The 22,689-nt window shown below is 57.6% G+C and overlaps 3 protein-coding genes across 3 annotated transcripts; 1 reads left to right on the top strand and 2 right to left on the bottom strand.

The window, feature by feature from the left end:
- Nucleotides 1-1,413: 1,413 nt before the first annotated feature.
- Nucleotides 1,414-3,653, top strand: LTHEOB_4850 (uncharacterized protein; the record flags this gene model as incomplete). Its single annotated transcript, XM_035513930.1, has 3 exons — nucleotides 1,414-1,544; nucleotides 1,604-2,172; nucleotides 2,224-3,653. 3 exons carry the CDS (start codon nucleotides 1,414-1,416, stop codon nucleotides 3,651-3,653), a joined length of 2,130 nt encoding a protein of 709 aa, XP_035374292.1.
- A 4,684-nt stretch (nucleotides 3,654-8,337) lies between these two features.
- On the bottom strand, nucleotides 8,338-10,065 carry LTHEOB_4849 (Short/branched chain specific acyl-CoA dehydrogenase; the record flags this gene model as incomplete). Its single annotated transcript, XM_035513928.1, has 4 exons — nucleotides 8,338-8,704; nucleotides 8,897-9,323; nucleotides 9,381-9,817; nucleotides 9,965-10,065. The coding sequence occupies 4 exons, from the start codon at nucleotides 10,063-10,065 to the stop codon at nucleotides 8,338-8,340; spliced, it is 1,332 nt and encodes a 443-aa protein (XP_035374291.1).
- Nucleotides 10,066-11,184: 1,119 nt separating this feature from the next.
- LTHEOB_4848 (Methyltransferase) lies at nucleotides 11,185-12,600 on the bottom strand (the record flags this gene model as incomplete). Its single annotated transcript, XM_035513927.1, has 7 exons — nucleotides 11,185-11,650; nucleotides 11,700-11,843; nucleotides 11,896-11,933; nucleotides 11,984-12,002; nucleotides 12,059-12,207; nucleotides 12,263-12,353; nucleotides 12,578-12,600. 7 exons carry the CDS (start codon nucleotides 12,598-12,600, stop codon nucleotides 11,185-11,187), a joined length of 930 nt encoding a protein of 309 aa, XP_035374290.1.
- Nucleotides 12,601-22,689: the final 10,089 nt, after the last annotated feature.

Genomic DNA, 22,689 nt, shown 5'->3' with positions numbered 1-22,689 from the left:
AAGGCACGGGTTGATGAGATGAGACATGTTCTTCGTGCGCAGGCGAAGGTTCTCAGCGTCATGGGCGAATCCCTGCAGACAGCTGACCACAGGAATAATTGAGGCAAGCTGATTGGGGGAAGCAGGGTTCATAAAAGCGCGTGGGATTGGGGGCCAGCTACGGCCGGAGCCGGTTGCGACAATTTATTCAATCAGCATTTACCAGAGGATCGGGTTCGTCACGCTTACCCGTCAATCCGGGACGGCCATAGGCTGGGGAAGGGGAGGCTTGGCTTGGGTTTCCCAGGCATCATAGAGGCACAGCTTGTTGGAAGAACAGAAGGCGGGTAAAGCGTTCGACGTCGATTGAACACGTCAGAGCGTGAGGTTGGAAGCGGTTACGCGATGCATACGCGGGCACGCGGCGAAGCAGAAGAAAAATCGCGAACTTCAGCCACGGCTATGCAGGTGTCGAGGAATCTCGGATGGGCCTTTTTTCGTTAAGCGCGACGGTGGATCCTTTGGCTGCGGGAAGAGATGGATTGAGCAGCTCTCCCACTTGCAAACGGGCCGATGAACCAGATGGGCGGGCTGAGGCGAAGCATGAGGAAGTGTTCGTGATGAGAGGAAGACGGCCAGGGCGCCTATCGCTGCGGGAGTGCGGCGCGGAAGGTGGAAGCTTGGACGTGTTCTGCGGTCTGATAGAGCGCCACCGCCAGGCTCCGCGCGAATGAAGGTGGAGAAGGCGAGTTGTGGAAGTTTGGGGTCAGCCGGGGCACTTCTACGCCGCAGCTGCCTAGCGACGACGCAGGGAAGATGGCTGACCGGTGTGTGCATGCAGCGACAATTGAGAGCGTCAGACTGCAAGGCTGAAGGGAGTCGTGTTCAGACAGTGGCCGGCGATCCGCCATGGCGCGCTCTCGCCAGCCCTGTGGCCTTGCGCGACTCGGGAGCGCAGCATCGTGGCAGATCCGATCCCGAAACTGAGGTTTAACTCTGAGCGTTGGAGAGTCCGAGCGGCCAATGGCAGGCCGTACTGGGCGGGCGCTGAGGCTCGGCGGCTATTGAGCCAGTGACATTCGACGGGCGTGCCTAGCGTTGCCCCGTCGCAAAGGCCCCGCCGCATCTGCTGCTGCCGCATCGCCCATCGCGGCCGCCAGAAGCTGGCCGCCCGCAAGCTGCGCAAACGTGTGCCTCTGCGAGAGAGCTGTGCGCAATTCCAGAGCTGTGCTACCTCGGACCGCGACACCAACGTGAGGGGCGCAACAGCCTGAGCCCTCGCCTTACCGCAGCCATCGGAGCCTTAAACCCGCAACCGCCCTCCAACCGCCGCCCTCGATCCCCCAGCTCCAGCGCCAACCCACGCCGTCCAGCAGCCAGAGCCAGGAGCCGCTGCCCCCTCGCACGCGCGACCCGCAACCGCCGTGTAACAGCATGGCCGCCGCGACTCAGCTGATGCCATCTACCGCCCAGCAGCAGGCTGGCCTGAAGTCTGCCTTCAGTCCCTACACAGACTCGCCCAGCTCGCCCGCTCCCTTCAGCCCGCACTACCACTCCTCCAACCGGTGAGCCGCCGCCAGTCCCAGCCAGTCGCGCACTGACGCTGACCTGACCTGCCAACCAGCTCCTCGTCCACCCACACGCTGTCTGATTCGCTGCAGCCGCCCTCTCCGTACGGCATCGTCGAGCCGTCGCCCGTCGACAGCAACGACAGCAACACCACCAACACCACCGACATCGACGATGAGTCGCAGGACGGCCGCGCCAGCAGCATCAGCAGCCATGGCAGCATGAGCAGCCCCGCCAGCGAGCCTGCCAGCGAGCCCGCGCCTGCGTCGACGCTGCTCTCGCTCGACACCACCGTCCGCGCCCGCTCCAATTCCGACGACCAGCCGCAGTCCGTCATCCATGCGCCTCCTGGCTACCAGCAATTCACCGCTCAGTCGCCCGCCGACACGGAGAACTCGGCCACAGACTCTGCCAGGACAGTCCTCTCGCCCGACCAGCCCAATGCCGACCAGAACGAGCCCCACACCGATGCAGATGATTTGCACGCTGCCCAGTCCGAGCCCCCGCCAACGCTCGACACGTCAGTGCCGGGCAAGCACGACAGGACCACGCCACGCGCCCAGACGAGACAGGAGGCCGACGAGGAGCGGAAGCGGCGGAGCCGACCAAACAGCCGGCTCGAAGGTGCGCTCCCTGGTCCATTGGCTGAACCCCACATGCTCACCTCTTCTCCAGACATAGCTGAGACGGACGCGCAGTCGGAGCTGGACTCGGAGCTCAGCGATGGCGACGACACCGACGCTGACCAGCCCCAGACAATGGGCCAAGCCCTCGAGGACCTCAACCACGCCGAGCAGGAGGTGAGCGCCCTCAAGACCGCCCTGACCGAATGCTGGACCCTCTGCAACACCCTGGCTGGCTTGAGCTCCATCCACCGCGAGCGCATGTTCAACTTCTCCAGCCAGGGCGACCAGGGCGAACAGGCGTGGAAGTCGTGCTGGCGGCTGTGCCAGAAATTGTACGAGAGCCGTGAGGAGGGTTCGGCTGGCGAAGTGCGGCCCACCTTGGAGCTGTGCCGTGATTTTTGCCAGGCGTTGTTCGAGGCTCGCCACCGTGTCGACGAGGCTTCCGACTCTGTGCTCCGCGTGAGTTTCGAGCTGAACAATCATTTGTACAACACGGCCGACCGGAACCTGCCCGAAGCATTCCGCGAGCGCACGCTGGATTTCTACATCACCCTATGCCATAGGCTGATGAAACAGCGGACATCGCTGCCTGAGGAAACCGACTCGCTGCTCCGTGCCTGCTGGTCGCTCGCTGAAATGCTGTTCAGCATCCGCCAGAACACCCGGGATGGAAAGCCGCCCGACGAGGAACTCCTTGGCTCCGCCGTCCAAGCTTGCTGGGAGCTATGCGACCTCTTCCGCGAGGGATGGACCCAGATCCGCCCCGATCGTGGAACACCGCGCCCGAGCCAATCCGCATTCCCTGTGGCTCCCTACAGCAACGTGCATGCGTCAAGTCAACGCGGGAGGTCCGTGGTTGCTGAGTCAGAGCGCTCGCTCGACCAGAGCTTCCACAGCGCCAAATCCTTGCCCCCGGAGACGCCCACAACCATATTCGACGACGTCGCCGAGAGTTCTCCCGACGAGCCAAACGTGCCCAACATTCTCGTCTTGGGGCCCGAGAACCACACGACGCGCACGCACAACCGCTGGTCTTCGTCTGCATCCACCTTGTCTGGATACACGGATACGTCATCGCAGCGCACCAGTTCGACGGCAACAGCGGGCCGCGAAGATCCTCATCTCATCCGCTTGAAGACGCTCATCCTGCGGGCTGCCATGAATGCCGGTTACACGCGCACCGCCGCGATGACGCTCCCTGCGTTTGTCAAGTCACTTCCCTCCAATAGTTTCGGGTCACAGCCTTGGCAGACAGACCTGCTGCTGTCGTACAAAAAGTTGGTCTTGGCCGACCCAACGATGCGGGTGCCGGCCGCACAGCTACCGTCACGGAGGCTGGGCGCTGCGGAGGTGGCGAGGGCTGTGCAATGGATGAGCCGAGCAGAGCAGTTCAGCTGGTTCAGGGATCTGTACAGGCTGGTCTTTGGCTTTTTCCCAGAGGATAGTGTCCAGAGGGGTAATGTCGTCATCCAAACCTGAGAAGGCGCTCCTGCAGTGTGATGAGGTATCTCTTCGGGCAAGCCGCGCCCGGGAGGCGTTGTGGGAGGCCAGCCTCCGGCCCGGTGGACCGGCACAACGTGGATGAGCGTGTCTCAAATGCAACAGGGGTCCGGGTTCAGAATGGAAGGGGACTCTGTAGGGGATGGGACAACCGGGATAATGGATGGCAAAAGGATGAATCTCTGTTTGGACGCTTGGGATGATGATATGTGTGCTTCTTATTTCGTAAAGCGGGCTGGCTGGTTGGCACCTTGTGTTGGATCGTGGACTTGTTCGATACCCCCTTCCCCATTTCTAGTCCTATATCCCTTCTACTACTTTCATGTCTTTCTCACTTACGCCACTCTCTTCTCTCGCGTTGCCGAGAGCTGGTGTCATACTTCGGTTATGTCTATACGTGCGCTCTTCTACCCTCGTGCCGTTTATATGAAGCAACATCCGTTCTTTTGTGATGCTGCATCCGGGTCTTCTTGTAACCTCGAGGCCATCCCGGTCCTTGGACTCATTCGTGCGCCTCAAGTGTTCAGTGACTGCGCCCATGCACGCGCATGCATGTACGCACGCTCTTCCTTTACTCGATTTTACTTCTGCCGTTCCCGTTGTATCACCATCTCGCTTACATACTCTGGGGCTTCCGCTCGTGTGATGATGAGTTCACCCAAACAGCTGTGGGCGCTCATTGCTTTTTCCTTTTCCGCGTTAGTCTACTCGAACGATCTCCCCGCTTTGACAGGGGGATTTGCCTGCGTGGCAGCGCCACTGAATTCTTTGCTTTTTTCTTTTTCTTCCCGGGTTCTTGTCGTCACTGAAGCCTTGGCCATTATAGCTGGGAAAGCAAGCCACAGTCATGTATCTGGTATGCAGGTCTTATTCTCGGTGCCCTTCCCTCCCCCTCTCCTGTTTGACTTAGCGCCGTTCCCCCTCCCTGTTCGTTTTTCCCCTTCTCCGCTTGAACTATGTAACGGAGGTGGCTTTTTTCTTTTCTTTGCTTGCTCAAGCCCTTAGCGTCGCGGATGATTTCCAGAAGCTCGCTCCTGTCGCTCTTTTTCGCCTGTCGCTCGTCAATGCTCTGCGTCTCTCACCGGGTGGTCTGTGGTTCTTGCAGCATACGGCGAGCCATTGACGCGCCAGAATAAGACATACGAGACGAGAAATCAGGATAAAACAATTGTGATATTTATCAACGCCGGCAACAAGGTTTATTATCAGCCAATTGGGAAAGGAAAGCAACTGTACCTTCTGCGGGTGGCGCAAAAGTTCCCCCTATATCATCGGGTTCGCCTATCTCTTCCTTTTATTTTTTGCTTTTTCCTTAAGTTTCCCTGATTAAGCCCTGGGGTCCGATGTCAAAGCTTTCGGTGTAACTGACTTGCCTTTGCCTTCCCGCTCGTTGCCTCGTCCCCCCTCCTTCCTTGCAACTTCATATACTTGCATTTGGTGGTGCACGAACGAGTGTTGAGGATGATGGCGCCTGCATATGCCATGCGACGCACGCACGCGGCATACAAGGAAGAGCCATGCTGCTTTGTTGGGGGTTGAACGTGCGCGAGAGGAAGGGATGTCTTTTCGTGTGCGCGTGGGCATCCCCCTCTCGATATTACATGCGCGTGCTGTCTCAATGTGGAGTTCTTCCGATCTATATCAGGGGGGTGAGAGAACGTGCACATGCACTATAGACCTGGAGGCGCGAAGATCAAGGGCGAGAGCATGGTAGTCATCAGCGGGGTGGGGTGATGTAATGGATAGGTGATAGACGCGCGGTTGGGGGTGGGGGCCAGGTGCATCGTGGCTTGTTTTGTGGGGGTTTCTGTTGTTTCATAGCTTTTGACAATAGTGTGTTTGTTTAACCTAGTCTGATGATTCTGAGATGGGCACGACATGGAGCTGGTCCCTGGTGGGGGCTTTCTTTTTCCTCTTTACTTTTTTTTTTCCCCTCTCTTCTTACCTTCTTTTGTATGACATTCGTAGCTGCAACCATGCTGCACTAGTTCGACGTATCTTTTTCTCGCCGCTTCTTTTCTAGGGCTCGTGAGGAATGCATCTAATAACCAATAAGAAATAAAGCGCTTCAATTTCATCCTACAGTCTTGTTAAAAAGCCAATGAGGCGAGATCTATGATGCTGCTAACTAATCTCACATTCTTCACATGGTAGAGCAGTGATTAGTATTACTCCACAAACACTCATTTCTCACCAATGCATACTTGTGGTGAATAAATCTACATGGAACAGCTCCAGATCAGCTTCTACCAGTTTACTTTAGCGCCTTTGCTCTATGGTGTCACAGTTCATTGCAATTGAATCCTTTCCTCAACAGCTAATCCATGCTGCTTTGAACCGGTCAGCTATCATTGGAATCTCCTTCAGCTGGGGGTGTTTCAATCCCTCAATCTGACACTTGGGCATGACATGTTTGACACTTAATTACTTTTTCTCTTCTGTTTCGCAAAGCGTCGAGACCCTGTCCTAGCTAAACATGCAAGAGAAAGGGAACAGGCTCTGCAGAAAGGCGCGGGAGCGGAAATGGCAAGGAAGAAAAAAGCAATATGCATCTCAGTTCCGGATTACTCATTAGAGGAGCTAGTACTGTTGTCGTCTCCGCCGCTTTTCCTCGTGTTCCGGAGTAACCGCCGGTCAAGTTCAGCTTCCATGATGAGTCGCGTCTCCCGACTTTCTCACTACTGCATGTATTAGGGCACGGAACGGCTCGCACGAATATCTTTGCATGCATGTACATCACGTCAGACTCGCCTGTGTGATGGGAAACGGTAGCAGCGCGCCATCACGATCCCGCGCTTCCCGTCCCAGCCGAATACTGGGCAGAACCCTGAAGTTACACTTACACTTTCCCGGCTTCAAACAGTGTTTTACACATCTGCAATTGGAACGAAGCTCTATGAGACAAATTTGGAAAAATGAAAAAAATAAAGACCGCTGGCCAAAATCTGCTATAGGTTGCACAAGTTTACGAACACTTGGTAAAAATTACTATGGTGTATATTAAAAGGACTCTGAGGATAATTAATTGACTAGGAAAAAAAGAAATACGAATGCACACTTCTACAGCAAAGAACAAGGATAGTACCTAAGCACATGTGAGCAAGCAGCTCGCTCTCTCATGCCATTTGTATCATGCTCACTCAACAAACGCAATCACTGCGTCACTACGAAACCAATTGCAAATTCGGCACCTTTTTCTGGGGCATGTGTGACCCAGAAATGATAATAATAATTGCAGGTAGATGACGCAATAAAAACAACGGGAACTCAGACGTAAAAATGTGAAAGAAAAAAGGCACCAACGCTTCTCTTCTCCCTCCTTCCACTGCCACAATGTCAATTTTGTATGGTGTGCTACAACCGAGTCGAACTAGTTAGAGTTCTTGTCGGAACGACCTCGCCTTCAAAATTTCCGTACCTCTATGCCCAGCTTGACGCTCTAGCCAGCCATTGTCATTGCTGTAATATACGGCAAATGGACTTCGTGTCCTTAGTTCTCTATCACAAGGTTCCAGTATAGCTCTGCCGTTGCCACTGCTACCGCAAACCAGCTCGTCATCATCCACGAGAAAAGCCTTGCCCTATCTGCATTAACGATGTCTCTCGTTCGTGCAACATATTCCTGGGAACGCTACACCCACCAAGCCCCTATTCGGCCTCACCGACTGATACACAGCTAAGACCAAAACATCGATGGGGGCGACGAGAAAGCCGGCATCTCCGCAAGTAGCTAAGAAGTCGTGCGAGCAAGTCGTGCGAGCAAGCCGCGCGCGGACGCGCGTGTCACATTCCGGGTGCCTGGCTAGCAAGGAACCACTGCCCACCCATCACGCGCAAGCGCATGAATCAGAGAGGCGAGAAAACGTGGGCAGTGGTGGGAGACACAAAGAGGCAAGAAAATCAAAAAGCGTGGAACCTGGCTCCCGGTATTTCATGCGGTATATGCCAGATGATAGTGTCAGTAACTGGGGAAACCGGGAGGCGTTTCTGTGTAATCTTATGCAAAAGAAAAGACAAAAAATATAACAAATCACACAGAACCCCGCGGCGATAGCCGGAGCTATTGGAGGTTTCTAGAAGAGATGGAAAAGGGGAGTAAAATTAAATATAGCTACCGTTAGTAACTACCGTCTCTTTAGTGCGACAGTCCGTTTCCTTACTTCCCAACTTATCATGGCCACTTACCGAGAACGGACACAAGGACATCAACACTGACATGTGATCCGGAGTCCCCGTCAGGTGTGCACGGCTTTTGCCTTCTCATAATGGCGGTGAAGAAGAGATTGCATTATGGCCCATCTCTTCCATGGTCATCTGCGCAGTAGAAGGGCAATTGCATTGGGAAACGAAGTGGCGGATGCATACGGATACGGATAGTCGGATCTTTCTCTTCCGAATGTAGGAATCGTACGGTTCACTGGACATCTCACGGCCAGGATAATGATTACACCTATCCATGCGAGGATGCTCACTCAGACAGACCACCGGTTGTGATCTATCACTTCTTGCTCGAAGGCGTCGGCGGAAAGACTCTATTCCATTTTCAAAGCGCATACTCCTGATATTGCAATGCTTTTCCATGTACGAGAAATCTTGCGAGACATGAAATTCGTTCATAGCATCATGCCCCAACATTCTTACACAACCTTCTGACAACACTGAATCAGGCAGTGTACTCCCTCTGCAACAGCTTCGCGATGGTCGTCAGCTGGATGTTGCTCGTACCCTCGTAAATGGCGCCAATCTTGCTGTCCCTGAAGAACTTCTCGGCCAGACCCTCGCGCACGAAGCCCATGCCTCCCATCCACTCGACGGCCTGACCGGACACACGGCCGGCAACCTGCGACGCATAGAGCTTGGCCATGGCGGCGTCGCGCACGAAATCCTCGCCGGCCTCCTTCTTGCGGGCCGCGTTGAAGACGAGGGCACGTGCGGCCTGGATCTCCGTGTACGCCTGTGCCATCTGGTGCTGCATGCCCTGGAATTCTCCGATGAGCTGCCCGAACTGCTTGCGATCGTTCCATGCGTATCTGCGGAACAAACACCGGTCCCACAATGGGACCGAACCGTGAATCAGTACAATAAATTTTGCGCGGCTGTCGTTTTCCGTTGCAGCGGAAGTATGAGGAAGACGACATGGGGTGGGGGCGAAATGCCATGTAGATCGAGCTCAGACATTTCAAATCAGGGAAATTGCGAGAAGGGCAGCAAAAAACACTCACTTCGCGGCGTTCTCCCAGGCTCCGAGGGCCAGACCGGTCATCTGTGCAGCAATGCCGATGCGTCCCTCGTTGAGCAGGCCAATGGCGTACTTGTAGCCCTCGCCCTCCTTGCCGAGCAACCGATCGGCGGGGACCTCAACATCGTCGAAGTTGACGACACAGGTGCTGCTTGCCCGAATGCCCAGCTTCTTTTCCTTCTTGGCAATGGAGAAGCCCGGGTCGTTCTTCTCAACAATGAAGGCAGTGATGCCCTTGTAGCCCTTGCTGGGATCAAGGTTCGCAAACACGATGAAGATGCCGGCCTCCATGCTGTTGGTGATCCACATCTTGCTTCCGGAAATGCGGTAGCCCTTGTCCGTCTTGACGGCCTTGGTCGCTAGGGCGAATGCGTCGGAACCGGAGACGGGCTCGGAGAGACAGAAGGAGCCTGGGATCGCGTCAATGGTCGGCCACCTGTGCGGTCCAAAATGCAGCAATCACCCACCAACAGTGCCCGTGGCCAGCTGGGGCAGCCACCTCTTCTGGACTTCCACGCTGCCGTACTTCAAGAAGGCCGTGTTGACCAGCGTGTTGTGCACGTCGACCATGACCGACACGCTCGGGTCGACGCGCGCCAGCTCCTCGATGGCGACGATGCCGGCAGTAAAGTTCATGCCGGCGCCGCCGTACTCCTCCGGGATCTCGACGCCCATCAGCCCTTGCTCGAAGCACTGCTCGACAATGGCGGGGTCCATCTTCTCCTCCTCGTCCATCTCGCGCACCCGCGGCAGCACCACCTCGTTCGCGAACTTGGACACCGAGTCCGCCATCAGCGACTCCGTCTCCGACAGGTGTGTTATCGGCGTCGGCGGAATGTCCGTGATGTCCACTGCCTCGGCGGGGCGCCGGCGCGGCAGCGTCGTCGCGATGCACCGCGCATTGCTGAGACATGGGCGTTAGCGCTCGTGTTTCCGTGATGCTCCAAAGAAATCGAGACTTCTGCTCGGGCAGAGAGGCTGGCGGGGGCTGGGGTTGGCGTCGTGCAGTGCGGGATGCGGGCAATCACATGCATGGGAGCTGGGAGCTTACTGCGGAGCAATACGCACGCCCGCAACGCGGCGGGCGGCGGGGCGAGCGGCGAGAGAGGTCGCGCGAAGGGCAGGACGGAGGATCTTGGTTAAAGCAGGCATGTTTGCGGGCTGCAGAGGAGTTGCGGAGGAGAACTGGCGATGGAGCTGTATGTACAGGACGGGCCGGGGCTCCGTCTGGGGCTGCTTGGGACCTCGGCTGAGCGCTCGCGCTTAGCGACGGGAGAAGCTGCGCCAAAAGCTGGGGTCGCCGTCAACAGCGTCAGAAGCGAGCAGCAAGGTTGACAGACAAGACATTCACAGGCCCTGGAGCATTGACGTAGAGAACCGATAAAACGCTAATTTTCGCCGCGACTCCGCGCGCTGTCAACTTTTGACCCCCGCCATGTCCAACAAAGGCAGCTCGCCGCCCTAGCCCAGTTTGCTGACCACCATGCTGACTGAAGTGCGAAATCTGGAAAAAGGAGAAATGAACAACGGGTCCCACGCGGAAATGCTCACGCCGTGATATATCTAGAAACAGAAAGCCGGAAGGGGAAGAAGATAGTACCATCCACACGCCACCACCCTGCCCCCTGTGCACACATCCATCCAATATTCTTGTACACCAAAACACAGAAAAAATAGGAGGCAAGAGGTGACATCCCACGCCGTGCTCCTAAAACGCCTGCCCACCCCAATCCTGCCAATGGAAAGACCAGAAGCTTGTAGTCGACCTTTTTTTAGTGTCTTTTTTTTTCTTTTTCTCAATTTGACTTCCAGACCGCCAGCGTGAAAGTGCAGAACAGGTACCCAACCAGCGTGCGAGCCTCGCCTCTGGCCGCTGCGGGGTGCGAGAGATGGTGGCTGAGAAATGGAGGGTGCGCCGTGGTATTGGGTGGTCTGCCGTGTGCATACGAGTCCGCCGGTGCTTTCTTGGAACACGCCGCTTCAGCTCGCCATTGGTGAAAGTCCACGCAAGGGTCCGTCCCGTCCATTCCTTGCCCTGCCCGCCAACTGAAATATCGATTCGGCCGAAAATGGGAGCTTGCCAACCACTACGCCTCCAATTCTGTCCTACTGGAAACATTCCGAAGCCGAAAGCGCACCGGGGGGAGTAATGCATAGTACATTAGGTATTACTACTGCGGTCGTCATAAGGTCGTCAAATACTGCGGAAAAGGCCAGCCGCGTGGTTTCAGTGTCCAGGTCTCCGCGCAGTCCAGATATGTCTAATGCAAGTCAGCCGCCATGCAACACGCTAGCCAAGGAATGCACCCACATGTTGTTGTACGCATGAATCTTCTTCGTCCGTATTTGCCGGATCGCCTGGTCGACTAGTGGCTTAATGTGTTGTGCTGCGTCCCATCGGTAGATGCGCGACAGGGGAGCCAGGCTCAGCGCCTCCAGTCCCTCGCAAATTCCCAGGTTGTACCACCGCCCAATCTCTTTCTGGTGCGGGTCTGCCGGCCACGAATTATACGGCGCACGGATGATGGTCTCCTGGATGTCGATGAATCCCGCCATTTCCAGCAGCCGCCGCGTGTTGTGGTTGTAGGCCAGCGGTCTCGCCGCCCGCTCCGTCGCGTCCGACACGTACTGATACCATTGGACCAACGGCGAGCCTGGGGGAAGGGTGCCGTCGTCGCAGCGCGGTTCCAGGTCGATTTCGACCTGCTCGATCCAGCCGTGGCCTGGCTTCAGGTGTCTGCCCACGTCAGCACACGTTCATTCTGCCCGGTGGCACGGGAACGTACGAAAATATCTTCTGGTAGAGCTCGGGCCAGCTGGAAACGCTACCGCACGCCATCCGCAGGTGTATCAGGTCCCATGAATCTTCGCCCAGCGACCAGGGGCTCTCGTAGTCGCGCGGAATGCGGAATCGTAGGTTGGGCGGAATCCTGAGGCATCGGGTCAGCTCTGGTCGCGCAGGGACGAAAGGGGCAGGCATACTTGTCAGGCTGGATGTTCACGAGGTCCAGTCCAAGTACCTTGACGCACGTCAGCAAAAATCTCCGGGCCACGCCGTGGCATAGCTCACCTCTGCGTCCAAGTATTTGCTGCGAGGCGCGTTAGCAGGCGTCATGCGGATTCGGCGGCATGCAGGGTGACTTACTCGGCCATGTCGATCGCCCAGATTCCTGTCCCGCAGCCCAGATCGAGAATGCGCGGCTGGTAGGCCGGCACCACCGGAGCTTGATGTAGCGCTTCGCGGCGGGCCACGAGGAACAGCTTGTGGAAAATGTCCATGCGGTCTTTTTCTTGCTGCAGAGCGTCAGGCGGAAGGCGGCCAATGGGTGGAGCGGACGGGGGAGCGTACCTCGTCGCATGGGTAGAGGTAAAGTCCTCTCCGGTAGCCGTGGTAGAGGCGGCCATTTTCCATGTAATTCTGCGGAACAGCGACTGCTAACCTGTTCGGCTGCAGAGTCAGCACCGGCAGGCGTCAGGGCGGGAGTGGTTATGCAGCTTCGTTGCGCGAGTCCGGCGCGGGGGGGGCGGAGGAGAGCAGGCACCGGCGAACGGAGCGCGCCTCTCCCACACCCGGCAGCAGCAGTGGTAGAGAGCAGCATTCGCAAGCGACGGGCATACGGGGGCGGGGCCGGCGGAGCGAAGAGAGGAAACGGCTGGGACTTACCCGTTCGACGCCATCGTGACCATTGGGACGTTTGGGGGGGGGTGGAGAGGTTGCGGGCTGCGAAGCTGGAGGGCGGGCGAGGTATGTCAAGCGGACGATGTGGCCAGGGCGGTTAGCAGGGCCGGGTCATAAGACTGGATGCAACGCTCCGAGAGCTCGGGCTGGCCGGTCAATGCTGCTGGAGCGGCTAGGAAGCTGCTGGCGCTGGGGTGGGGATGGGAGGGACAGGAGTTTTGACTTGACTGTCGCTCCGTAATTATCGCGCGCGCGCGCACGCTGAGGTGTGCAGCTTGGTGCGGATCCGGCGTGTGGTGCGCTGGGGACAGGACAAGGGCTGATCAGCGGTTCGTAGACTACGACGGCGGTCGGAAGCAGCAGCAGCGGGCGGGCAGCAGGCAAGCAAGCAGCTCTTGGGGCCAGGGTTGTGCTGCGGGCTAAGTATTATACAGGGCCCTGCCGGGCAGCGCGGGCAGCGTCACACAAGACGAGTGCACGAGCGAGGGCATCTGGCCGCGCGGGCCTTTTTTGCTTGCTTTGCCTGTGCGAGTTTTATGCGTTATGTCATTCGATAGCCCTGCAGTGCAGCATGCCGTGTCTTGTACGCTGCGCTGCCGGGCGCGGGCGCCTGCAAGTGCGTGCGAGTCGCGCTGGGCATGAAGAGGCGCTCCGCCAATGCTCCTTACCTCGTCGCGGGCACGCTTCCCAGGCGGGCAATCCCAGGCCGAGCGCGAGAGGAGTCCCAATCCCAGAGCGTCGGGTCCGCAGGGGGGCTGCAAATTAAGAAAGTCGGTGGGCCAGCTGCGAGCCCCGGCGCGGCGGTAGTGCGCCCACGCCTCTGGAGACTGACTGCGCCTGCGTGCCAGCCCCCCAGCCAGCAGCCACCAGCCAGCTCCATGATTCCCATCTCAACGCAGCCAGCCGCCCGCTCTCGCTTTTCGCCCGCCCAAGCCGCGCCGTGCCGCCCAGCTGCTAGCCCGACCTGCTCGCCGGCACGCGACGGCGTCCCGCCGGCGCTGCGACATCGCAACTAGCTCTCCGCTGCGTCGGGCTGGCCAGCGCCGCCATTCGTCGCGCGCAGACACCTCACCGCCAATCGGCTGCTGCTTCTCAGCCTGTCTCTGCATGACCCGACCGACAGGTAGACACGGCTCCCACCCACGCCGCCACTTGTATCATGTTTAGACGGCGCAACATGCTCGTGGCGGCCAGTCATGGCCGCAGCCGGGAGTTCCTGATTTGTGCGGTGAGCCCCTCTCGTCCGCTGCTTCTTCTTCTTCACGCGGCCCGGGACCTCTTTCGCTGGGCCCGGCAACCCACGCCATCCCAGCTCCGCAAACCGCAACTGCGTGCTTGCGGCGACATTGAGTTCGTGCGCGCGCGTGGCGTCGTCGCGCGAAGAAGACGTCCCGGTGCGCATACGAGGTTGCTTCAGTCGGCATTGGGACGTTCGGAACACTCGCACAGGGGCGTTGGCATGACATACGGGGATGGACGTCTGGGACGAGAGCTTCACCTCGCCCACTAAGCGAAGGCACGCGCGAGGGGCGCACTGTAAGCTTACCTCTCGCCCGTACGTAGAGCGCTGGCGGCGGCGAGCACAGGTGCGACCCAGGGCGCTGGGACGATTTCAATCCAGATCCGCGGATGGCGAGGGTGGAGAGGGCGTCGCGCACCAGCTCTCAGCGGCGCACGACGCTTCATATCTGCCAACACATGCATACGGACAGGCCGCCGTTGTACGTAGCACGAAAAGACAAACAAAAGCACCGCTGACCGCCGGCCTGGCGGGTTGCCAGGCGGGTGCGTGCTACTGAGTCAGGCCACGGCTGACACCAATCTCCCAGGGCGGTCCGCAGCGATCACCGGGCGGCGGGCGCGAGGCCTCTTCGCGGAAAAGAAACGACGACGGGGATGCTCGGCCGGGGTTCCACGGTGGATGCGGCAAGCCGCCCCCGCCAGGACCCAGGCTAGGAGGACGCGCTCGAAGCGTCGAGGCGCGTTGCTTCTGGTCGCCCTGCTGACAGTCATCGCTGATCTGATTCCGCCGAGATGCGCCGCGAGGGGAGTGCGTCCTGCGGCCAAAGCCGCCCGCCTTGTCCGTTTGGAGCGCCCTGCTCCGTCGCAAGGGCGCCGGCGCGCTGGGTTTGACGACGGCAACTGCGGCTGCGGTGCGGCACGTCGAAGCACGCACTCGGCGGATGAACGATCCCTCCCGGGCCAGGCCTGGTCGCGGCGTGAAGATGGGGTGGAGAGTCTGTCTGAAACGGCGGTGCAGGCGGGCTAGGCGACGAGATTGCGGGCTCGGGCGCGGGAGATTGCTGCACTGCGCTGCACAGCTGCTGCTCCGCGGCGCTGCCGCTGCCGGTGGTGGTGGTCCTGCTGCTGCTGCCGTCGTTGCTGCTGCTGCTGCTGCTGCTGCGCGGCGGAGATGATGCTGAGGGCTGAGCGCTAGAGCGGGCGCGGCGGCGGAGGCGGGTGCAGCAGCTCCACTACGCGCTTGTTCGGGGCAATGGCCCGCCTCTGGCGGGTAAAGAGTCGTTGACGGACATGAGGCCGGGAGACGGCCCCCAGGGCGCTTGCTCGCGGAGCTGGCTCCTCGCGGCTTCGCGCGTCAAGGGGTGGTGGTGATTCGGTGCGCTTAGGCTTTGTCAGTCGTCAGCTAGGCCGACCCAGCAGAGCGGCGCTTGGGGTTCGCCCTTGGGCCCGCGTCGCTTTCTCACGAGCCCGAGGCCTGGGGAGGCATGCTCCACGCCGGCGCCACCGCGATAGTCGAATGCGACAGGTCTCATTTGCGCGCCTGTCGCACCGGCTTCATTTAAGCACTTCGCTTCCGACGCGAAGGATGCATGCTCGCGCCCACGCCAGCTGCGACGTCCGCGCAGTTGTTTTTCTGTGCAACTGGCGATGGCAGCTCGCCTCGATGCCGGCGCCCCTGTCCGCAAGCCCCGTAATCTTCGCGCTAGGCGAGGGCGCTGTATGGCCAGTTCGGGGGCGCATGGGTCTCCCACACCGGCGCACCGGGACTCCGTGAGTCCTGAAACGCGGTGGGCCGCGGAAGTCATGCCGTTGCAGCGAAGCGCCAACGGCTTCCGCGCGTTGATCCTGCCCGCAAGGGCACCGGGCGGCTTGCGGAGCTGCTGGGACCTTGCAGCCATGCAAGGCACTCTGCCACGGCCAGCAACCCGCTCTTGCCCTCTCTAACGAGATTGCCCGCTCACATAAGCCCCGCGATCTCGCCGTTGGCGCCAGAGCGTGCAACCGCTGCCACGTTCCCGCTGCCGCCATCCGCCAGAGCATATCCGTGCTGCAGCAGTGAGGCGGACGACGCCCCCGCTGGCCGCCTGAGAAAACCCGGGACGCGCCCTCCTCGCCGCCTCCCACGCGCCTCCAGGTCTCCCCGGCCTGCGCCCGCAGCTGCAACGGCTGCCGCACCGCCCGGCCGGTTCCCGAGGCGCGCCTGAGAGAGCTGTAGACAGCGAGCAGCCGAGATCGACCGCCGGATCGGCGCCCACCATATTTCCCGCTCGTTTCCCCGGCGATTTTTTTTATATCCCAATCGCCCTCGGCCGGGTCTTTGCGCTCCTTCATCCACCCTCAGGATCGGAACTCACCAAACGCTCGCGAGATCCTCCACTGGCCCAGCCACGCCCCGCCCGGACATGGCCACCCATTGGGATCCGCCCAAGGCACGCGGTGGTCTTCCCCGGCATGATCAGCACTCAATCACGCACATGGTAGGTTGCTTCATCTTGCATTGCGGCGCAGCCCCGCTGCCCTGCCACCGATGCGCCGCACCCCCGTCAGCCTTTTCTCTTTCAGATCCTCAGTCAGCACCCCCCCCCCATTTCTGCCTTGAGGTGTATAGCGCCCGGAGATATAGCTGCATCTGCCGCGCACATGACCACGCGCCGCGCCTGGACGCCCGCCCTGGTGATTCGCGGAAGTGGAAGATGGCATCCGAAGATCGAGCGCGCATCCGCCAAACCGGTTTTACTATCGATTCGTCCCTAGGGGTTCACCTCCAAATATAGGCCGTTGCACAGGGATTCTCTCCACTTCGGCAGATGGAGCCGCCTTTTGGACCTTCCTTCAACCTTGATTGCTTGGTATTACCGGCTTTCTGGGTCGTACTATTGCTTCGTCCACCGCTCTGCATCTAATTCCCCCCCGTTTCCGGCGTTCCAGCTCCGAGCCAGTGCTCCACGCTCAGAGCTCGAGACGGTCTGCTCTGCCTACTTCGAGAACACGGCCAAGGCCGCGCGTTTGCCCGCGATCGAGATATAGAACGGCCAGGAGTGAGGCGAGCCGGCCGCTCCCCCTTTTCTCTCGATGCAGTGCAAGCAAAAGGGCAAGCAATTGCGTCCCAGAACCCAGAGCCGCGGGATCAACGAGCGGACTTCGCCGGCCTTGTGACTTGACGCAGCCTCAGGTCGTTTGCCGCATGTCATATGGAGCCTTCCCCGCCTGTGCCGCCACACCCCTCAGCCTACACCGGTGAGTGTAACGGTGCGTACCGGCAGGCTGGTCGAACGGCCACAAAGGGCAACGACGACTCGAATCAGTTTCACGGCTGCCGGAGGCGAAGAAGGCATCGTACGACTCGGCTCCACACGTACAGGTATTGTTGAGCGCCTTGTCCCTGTTCACGGCAGATTTTTTTTCGCGCGTTCACTGGTCATGGGGGTGCTGCTTAGGTGTGATGGAGGCTGTTGTTCAACACCTCACCTCATCCTGCGCACGCTTCACGCACACCGCCTGTACGCTCGCACACGACGGTAAGCTGCACGTGCCCTCGTCATTTGCTGCTGAAGCAACACAAGTATGTGGACCTTGTGAGACACAGATATTTTAAGAGTCGCTGCTCTCGTCGGTTGGAAAATACCGCGACCGCTCATCGATAGAAGTCCACGTTGGCCTCGATGCTTGGAAAATGGCGCATGCCTCTGCATTCAGGGGTTCTTACGACGATGGTGCCCAGGTCACGTAGCAAAAGGTCGAGCTCCAGAGACCGATTGACCTACCTCACCTTTCACCTCACGTCCCTGACTGCTCGGTCAACTTTCCTCTGAATTTCTGCTCTGTCAAAGAATCGTCGTATTTCTAAAGTTCCCGGCAATCCTTACCTCAAGGGATGGTCGGAATTTTCCTTGCCTAATTCCGATCGTCTTCCCCATCGTCCCGGAGGACAGGATCCTACCAAGAAGTACCATAGGACAAGCCTTTGAGCGTGCTCATTCATCGCAGTCAGCTGGACATGGCGCCGTCTCTTCTCTTACAATTCTGCTCCGACCCCGTACTCAAGGCCGTCCCTTTTCAGTACTACAACGGTCCACGCAACGAACGAGCGTTGATGAACACGAGTGGATATGTTTACTGGGACCATCAATGGCGTCTGGACGAAAGCTTTGAACTCCTAAACCCTGTTGTGGTACCGGACAGACCGACCCCCTGGTCCGGATGACTGAACCCCTTTGCTCTCTTGTCCTTTCGCTATCGGCGTTATCGGATCGACCGTTTGCCACACTGTTGATTTCTCCCTCTCCGTGTCGCATGTCTGCATTCTGTTGGAAAGAATCGTCGATATAATTCGTGGAGTAAGCTCCGAGATGCTCGACCCCTGTGTGGAATCGGCAAGATAACCGTTGGGTTATTTCCGCCCCCTGGATCACATCGGAACGTCCGGCTCACTTAGCGAATTTAACGACCACAATGTACAGATTGCAATGATGATGCCTAAACCTTTCGTCCAGATCGACCGATAATTTTCAATGAAGATTTCCGCATGATTGCCGGACTGCATAGAAGCCCTCCCGCGTAGCCGTCAAAGAGCAACAGACCCTCACGCATGAAGAATGGCAGAATCTCAGCATTCCTGTGGCTCGTAAGACTTCACAAAGCGGAGAAGGTTCTGGGTTCATGTGCCACTGAAATTTAGTGGGAGGCAAACAATCCAATGTTTAGGGTGGCATTTTGTTCATGCCTGAAGTGGGTCTGTTTACCATGGGCTGAGGCAGAGCAGAGGAAACAGCATGACGAGCTTCCGCCTTGATGGATCAACAATCTTTAGCCGAGCAGCCTCGGCCAACGCCCCTATGCGTTCAAGCGATTATCAGAACCACTTCGTCGCGTTCAATATTCCATGATGTGGAGCCTCTACAATGGATCTCACAAACCAATAACAACTATTGCCTTGCCAAGCTCTGTTTCGGGTCATTGGCCGTTGACTACCGTTTTCAGGGATCGGCGCCACCTGGCACACAACTCGATCCCTTCCCAACCCAACCACATCATCATGGGTCCAGGCTGCTTATGCGCCGGAGTGATCTCCGCCCCCACTATGCATTAGTTAAGCCATGTGTGTGCCGACATCGTCAACGGGGTGGCTGGGCAGAGAGGGAGGTCGAAACGAGTCTAAGACATCTGGAAAGCCAACCAGGGTCTGCTGTTTACTCTTCGCGATTTCTGAATGGATGACGCGATATTAAACGGGGATTCAGCTCCCACACCGTGCGGAACAGTAAGCTAGTTGCTTTTGTCGAGCCATTCATGATTAAAAGAGTTACTTCCGGGCTTATTCAGGTACCGCGAACCAACAGTACGGACGAAACTACAACAACGCATGATAATCTCGATGCCCCCACCCTCAAGATGACGCGTGAAAGGACCGCCAACCTTGCTGACCCTTCCATCCCGCTCCCCGCACATAATCCTCGTCCGCCAATTTCCCAACCCCACCGGAATGGCGCGCAATAACACCAAAGCATCTTATTTACCAACCAGCGGCTTCACCAAATCCCAGTAATCACCGCAGCTAGCCCTACTGCGTCCGGAATCCTAGGCATCTCACCTGCGCTTTCGCCTCACAGTAAGCAAGCCTCATTCTCCCGACAGTTTGGCACGCTACTATCCAGGCTCCCCAACCGCATCCTTTTCCTCGCTACCGAACCTTCAGCCTAACGGGCGTAAGAAGCAATTCTGGCCTGAGACAGGCTTCGTATTCGCCGTTGTTGCGACCTCGCCTCTCCTATGTCTCCCAGTGTAGTTTATGGGAACGATGAATAGATGTACGTATACGTCCGTCGGCATCGCATAACAAAGTCGGTTGCAGAAGAAGCTCCGTGTTCCTCGGTGAGGCGACATTCATTGCTGAATAAGAGCGATAAGACAGTGTTGTGATGGACAACAGAACGGGATGGAGCCAATAAATCTTGCATACGAGGTGCATGCGGGTAGGAGTTGGAGGCGTGCAGTTCACAGTGGACTCAATACTCCTTCTGCAGTGCGTTCAGGCAGTCCGTGGTACCTTCCCGTCTTTTCCATTGTACCTCGCCATCCTACCCGTCGTTCTTCTCTTCCCGTAGTCCTGTCTCCACCATCATTTTCCTCCGCGGAGATACTTGCACAATCAATCCAAGTTCTCAGCACTAGAGGATGCAATGCCTGCCCCAATCCCCTCAGCACAGCAATCCCGTCCTTGACGTGACCAATGCCCAACGCGAAGATCGCGTGCCCGCGTTGCTGCACGATTACATACGCCGAGGCTCCAAGGACCCAATCCATCGGGACGGAAACCACTTGCCTTTGGGGCTCTCGGGCACTACTCCATAGTCTACCGCTCGCCACGCGAGACGGGATGCATGCCTGCACGCGAGGCCAAGCCCGATAACGATTTACAGACCCTGCATCTCGCATACGCATTGGAGCCAGTGCAACATAGCAAGATCAGAGCCCGACTTCAACGGCATGCCGTCGATCACAACATCGGGTGTCGTCGTGTCTTACAAACTGGGGGACGAAGGGCTACCCAACGAACCTTAATTCGCAGGCTATGCTCTAGGCGGCAGGAGGGCCGTCCTGTTAGCCGTTTCGAGCATGTCTGCCCTCTTGCGGAAATCGCAGGCAGCAGACCCTGAAGGAACCCGCAGAGACGCCGGTCCCAGAGAAGTCATGCTGGGGATACCTGGGCTGTCATTCCTCATTGCTAGTGCCGCGCATGATGCCTTGTGGCTCGCTTAGAGCCCTTTCCTGCCAACTCATCATCTTGCGGCGCTGCCCAGGTATTTTGACTTTTCCTCGACTCGTCCGGTACTTTCTAGGTCGGCGCTTAGTGAGGGTTGTTGTCAGTGAGTCTTCCATGCCCTTCTCGATCCCTATTGAATTAATCCCGCAGTGCCATCTACTTAGCTACATCCGAGCCGTAGAAGGAGTTGATGATCAGATGATGCGGCGTTGGAGTATCCAATAGCATGGACAATATTGACAATCCTTATGTATAGTAGTTCCTACAATACTCCACCGTTCGGCATTTTCATCTTGTTTTCGTGTCGGCAAAAGGCCGATGAGCCTCGGCCCAGGCGTGCCACTGGCTATTCACATAAGCAGTCGACCGAAAACCCAAGGCCTGCCACTAGAGACCGCCACCCCGACAGTCCAAACCCTTGCATTACGGCCTTGTTCCTGATGATGAACAAGGGCTGGCCATAGGAACCACCGGCACGCTCTTTTGCCCGATAGTAACCCCGAGCCTCGTCGGACATGCATGAGTGAAGAGAACGAGCTTACTCGATGCCTGGCCCCATTCATTTCTCTCCTGCCTCCTCAGCTTCATCTAGTCAACATTGAATAACGTCACAGTGGCAGGCAATGACCCGATTCTATCATCGGCACGGTAAAGTTTTGCGAATTGCCGGCCAGGGGTGCGCATGATGGAAATCCCATCGTGAAGATCTCCGAATTCCCCTCCGCACTGCCCCTGCTTGACCGACAATCGATATTTCATGCCCGGACGGTGAGAGTTCCAGACCAGATCAGCGCGCAACATGGACGGCCAGACCCTTGGAGAAAGATGACCTGATGAAACGAAAGAAGAACGAAAACCGAAAGCGAGCCCTCTGTGTGTGTGTGGGGGGCATCCAAGAGAGACCGGGACCGACGCTAACGGTCAAATTTAACCCTTGCTTAGCATCACAACCAAAAATTCTCCGGCCTTGTCAGCACGTTCTCTCGCCAAAATAAACAGGCGGGGAGGCGGGAACCCTTCGTCTGTCTGAAGGCAGTCTTACCGCATACGGAAGGTATAGGACACTACTCCGTATAGGGGTAAGGGAATGAAAGTAAAACACCAGTAAGACGGCATGCTTGCATGCGCGGGCTGCGGAAAAGAATATCCTGCGTACCTACTACGACTCGTGGTGAAGCTCTCACCGACTGCCTCATCTCGCGACAGCAAGGAAAAAAAAAATAAAAAGCGACCTATCGTATATACTTCCCGCTCTTTCCTGCAATGTCGGTGTAGCAGGTAAGGATGAACGATGGAACGCGAAGCCTCGTAATGCAACACTGCGCACGGCACGCTCTCGCCGTTGTCATGCTGAAAGTGGCTGACAGCCACGGTTGATCAGCGCTTCGTTTATTTGGATCCGGGCTAATATGGTAACAAACAACGGCCGAATCCCAATATACGAGGCCAGCAGGCCGCCCGCCACGTGTAGGATGACGAACGCCATGGATCATGCCCGTCTCCTGAGGCTTTGCGCTGTGGCAACATTCCTTATCGGAGTGGCGGATGCAACGAAGAAGCAAGGCGCCCGACGATGATCAACAGATTACCGTGAAGAATAGCCGCAGTCACGCGCGCGGCTCGACGAGAAAAAAAAAATTATCGCCAGAGCGAATGGAAACCCTTGCAGAGAGAGCGGCTCAAAGTCCGCCAGGGAAAAAAATTTCGAGAGAGGTCAGACGAAGCAGCACGTGGCTCACAGTCACATCAGACGTGCATATGCATATGCGTGAAGAAAAAGCCCGAGAAACTTTTCATAACGCATCATCGCCACGTGGCCCACGCGGAATCTACACTCTCCCGCCCCAGGTCAGTGGGCCCGAGATGCAGCCAAGCTGTCGACTGAATCGCTCAACGGCCTGTAAAGGTGGCGCTTTTGCATGTGATGAGCATCTTGCATCGCGTGCTGAAATCGAGTTCAAGGAATAGGCATGCGGAAAGATCTTCGAGGTCACGTTGCTTTCACCTCTACTTCATGTACAAGGAGAGCTAGCTAAAGTAACAGTCCGTAAACAACAGCGAATCATGTCATCGCACCCCTATACATCCCAAA

The sequence above is a fragment of the Lasiodiplodia theobromae genome, assembly GCF_012971845.1.
Source record: "Lasiodiplodia theobromae strain AM2As chromosome Unknown scaffold_13, whole genome shotgun sequence".
NCBI lineage: Eukaryota > Fungi > Ascomycota > Dothideomycetes > Botryosphaeriales > Botryosphaeriaceae > Lasiodiplodia > Lasiodiplodia theobromae.
This window is presented reverse-complemented; position numbering and strand designations above follow the sequence as displayed.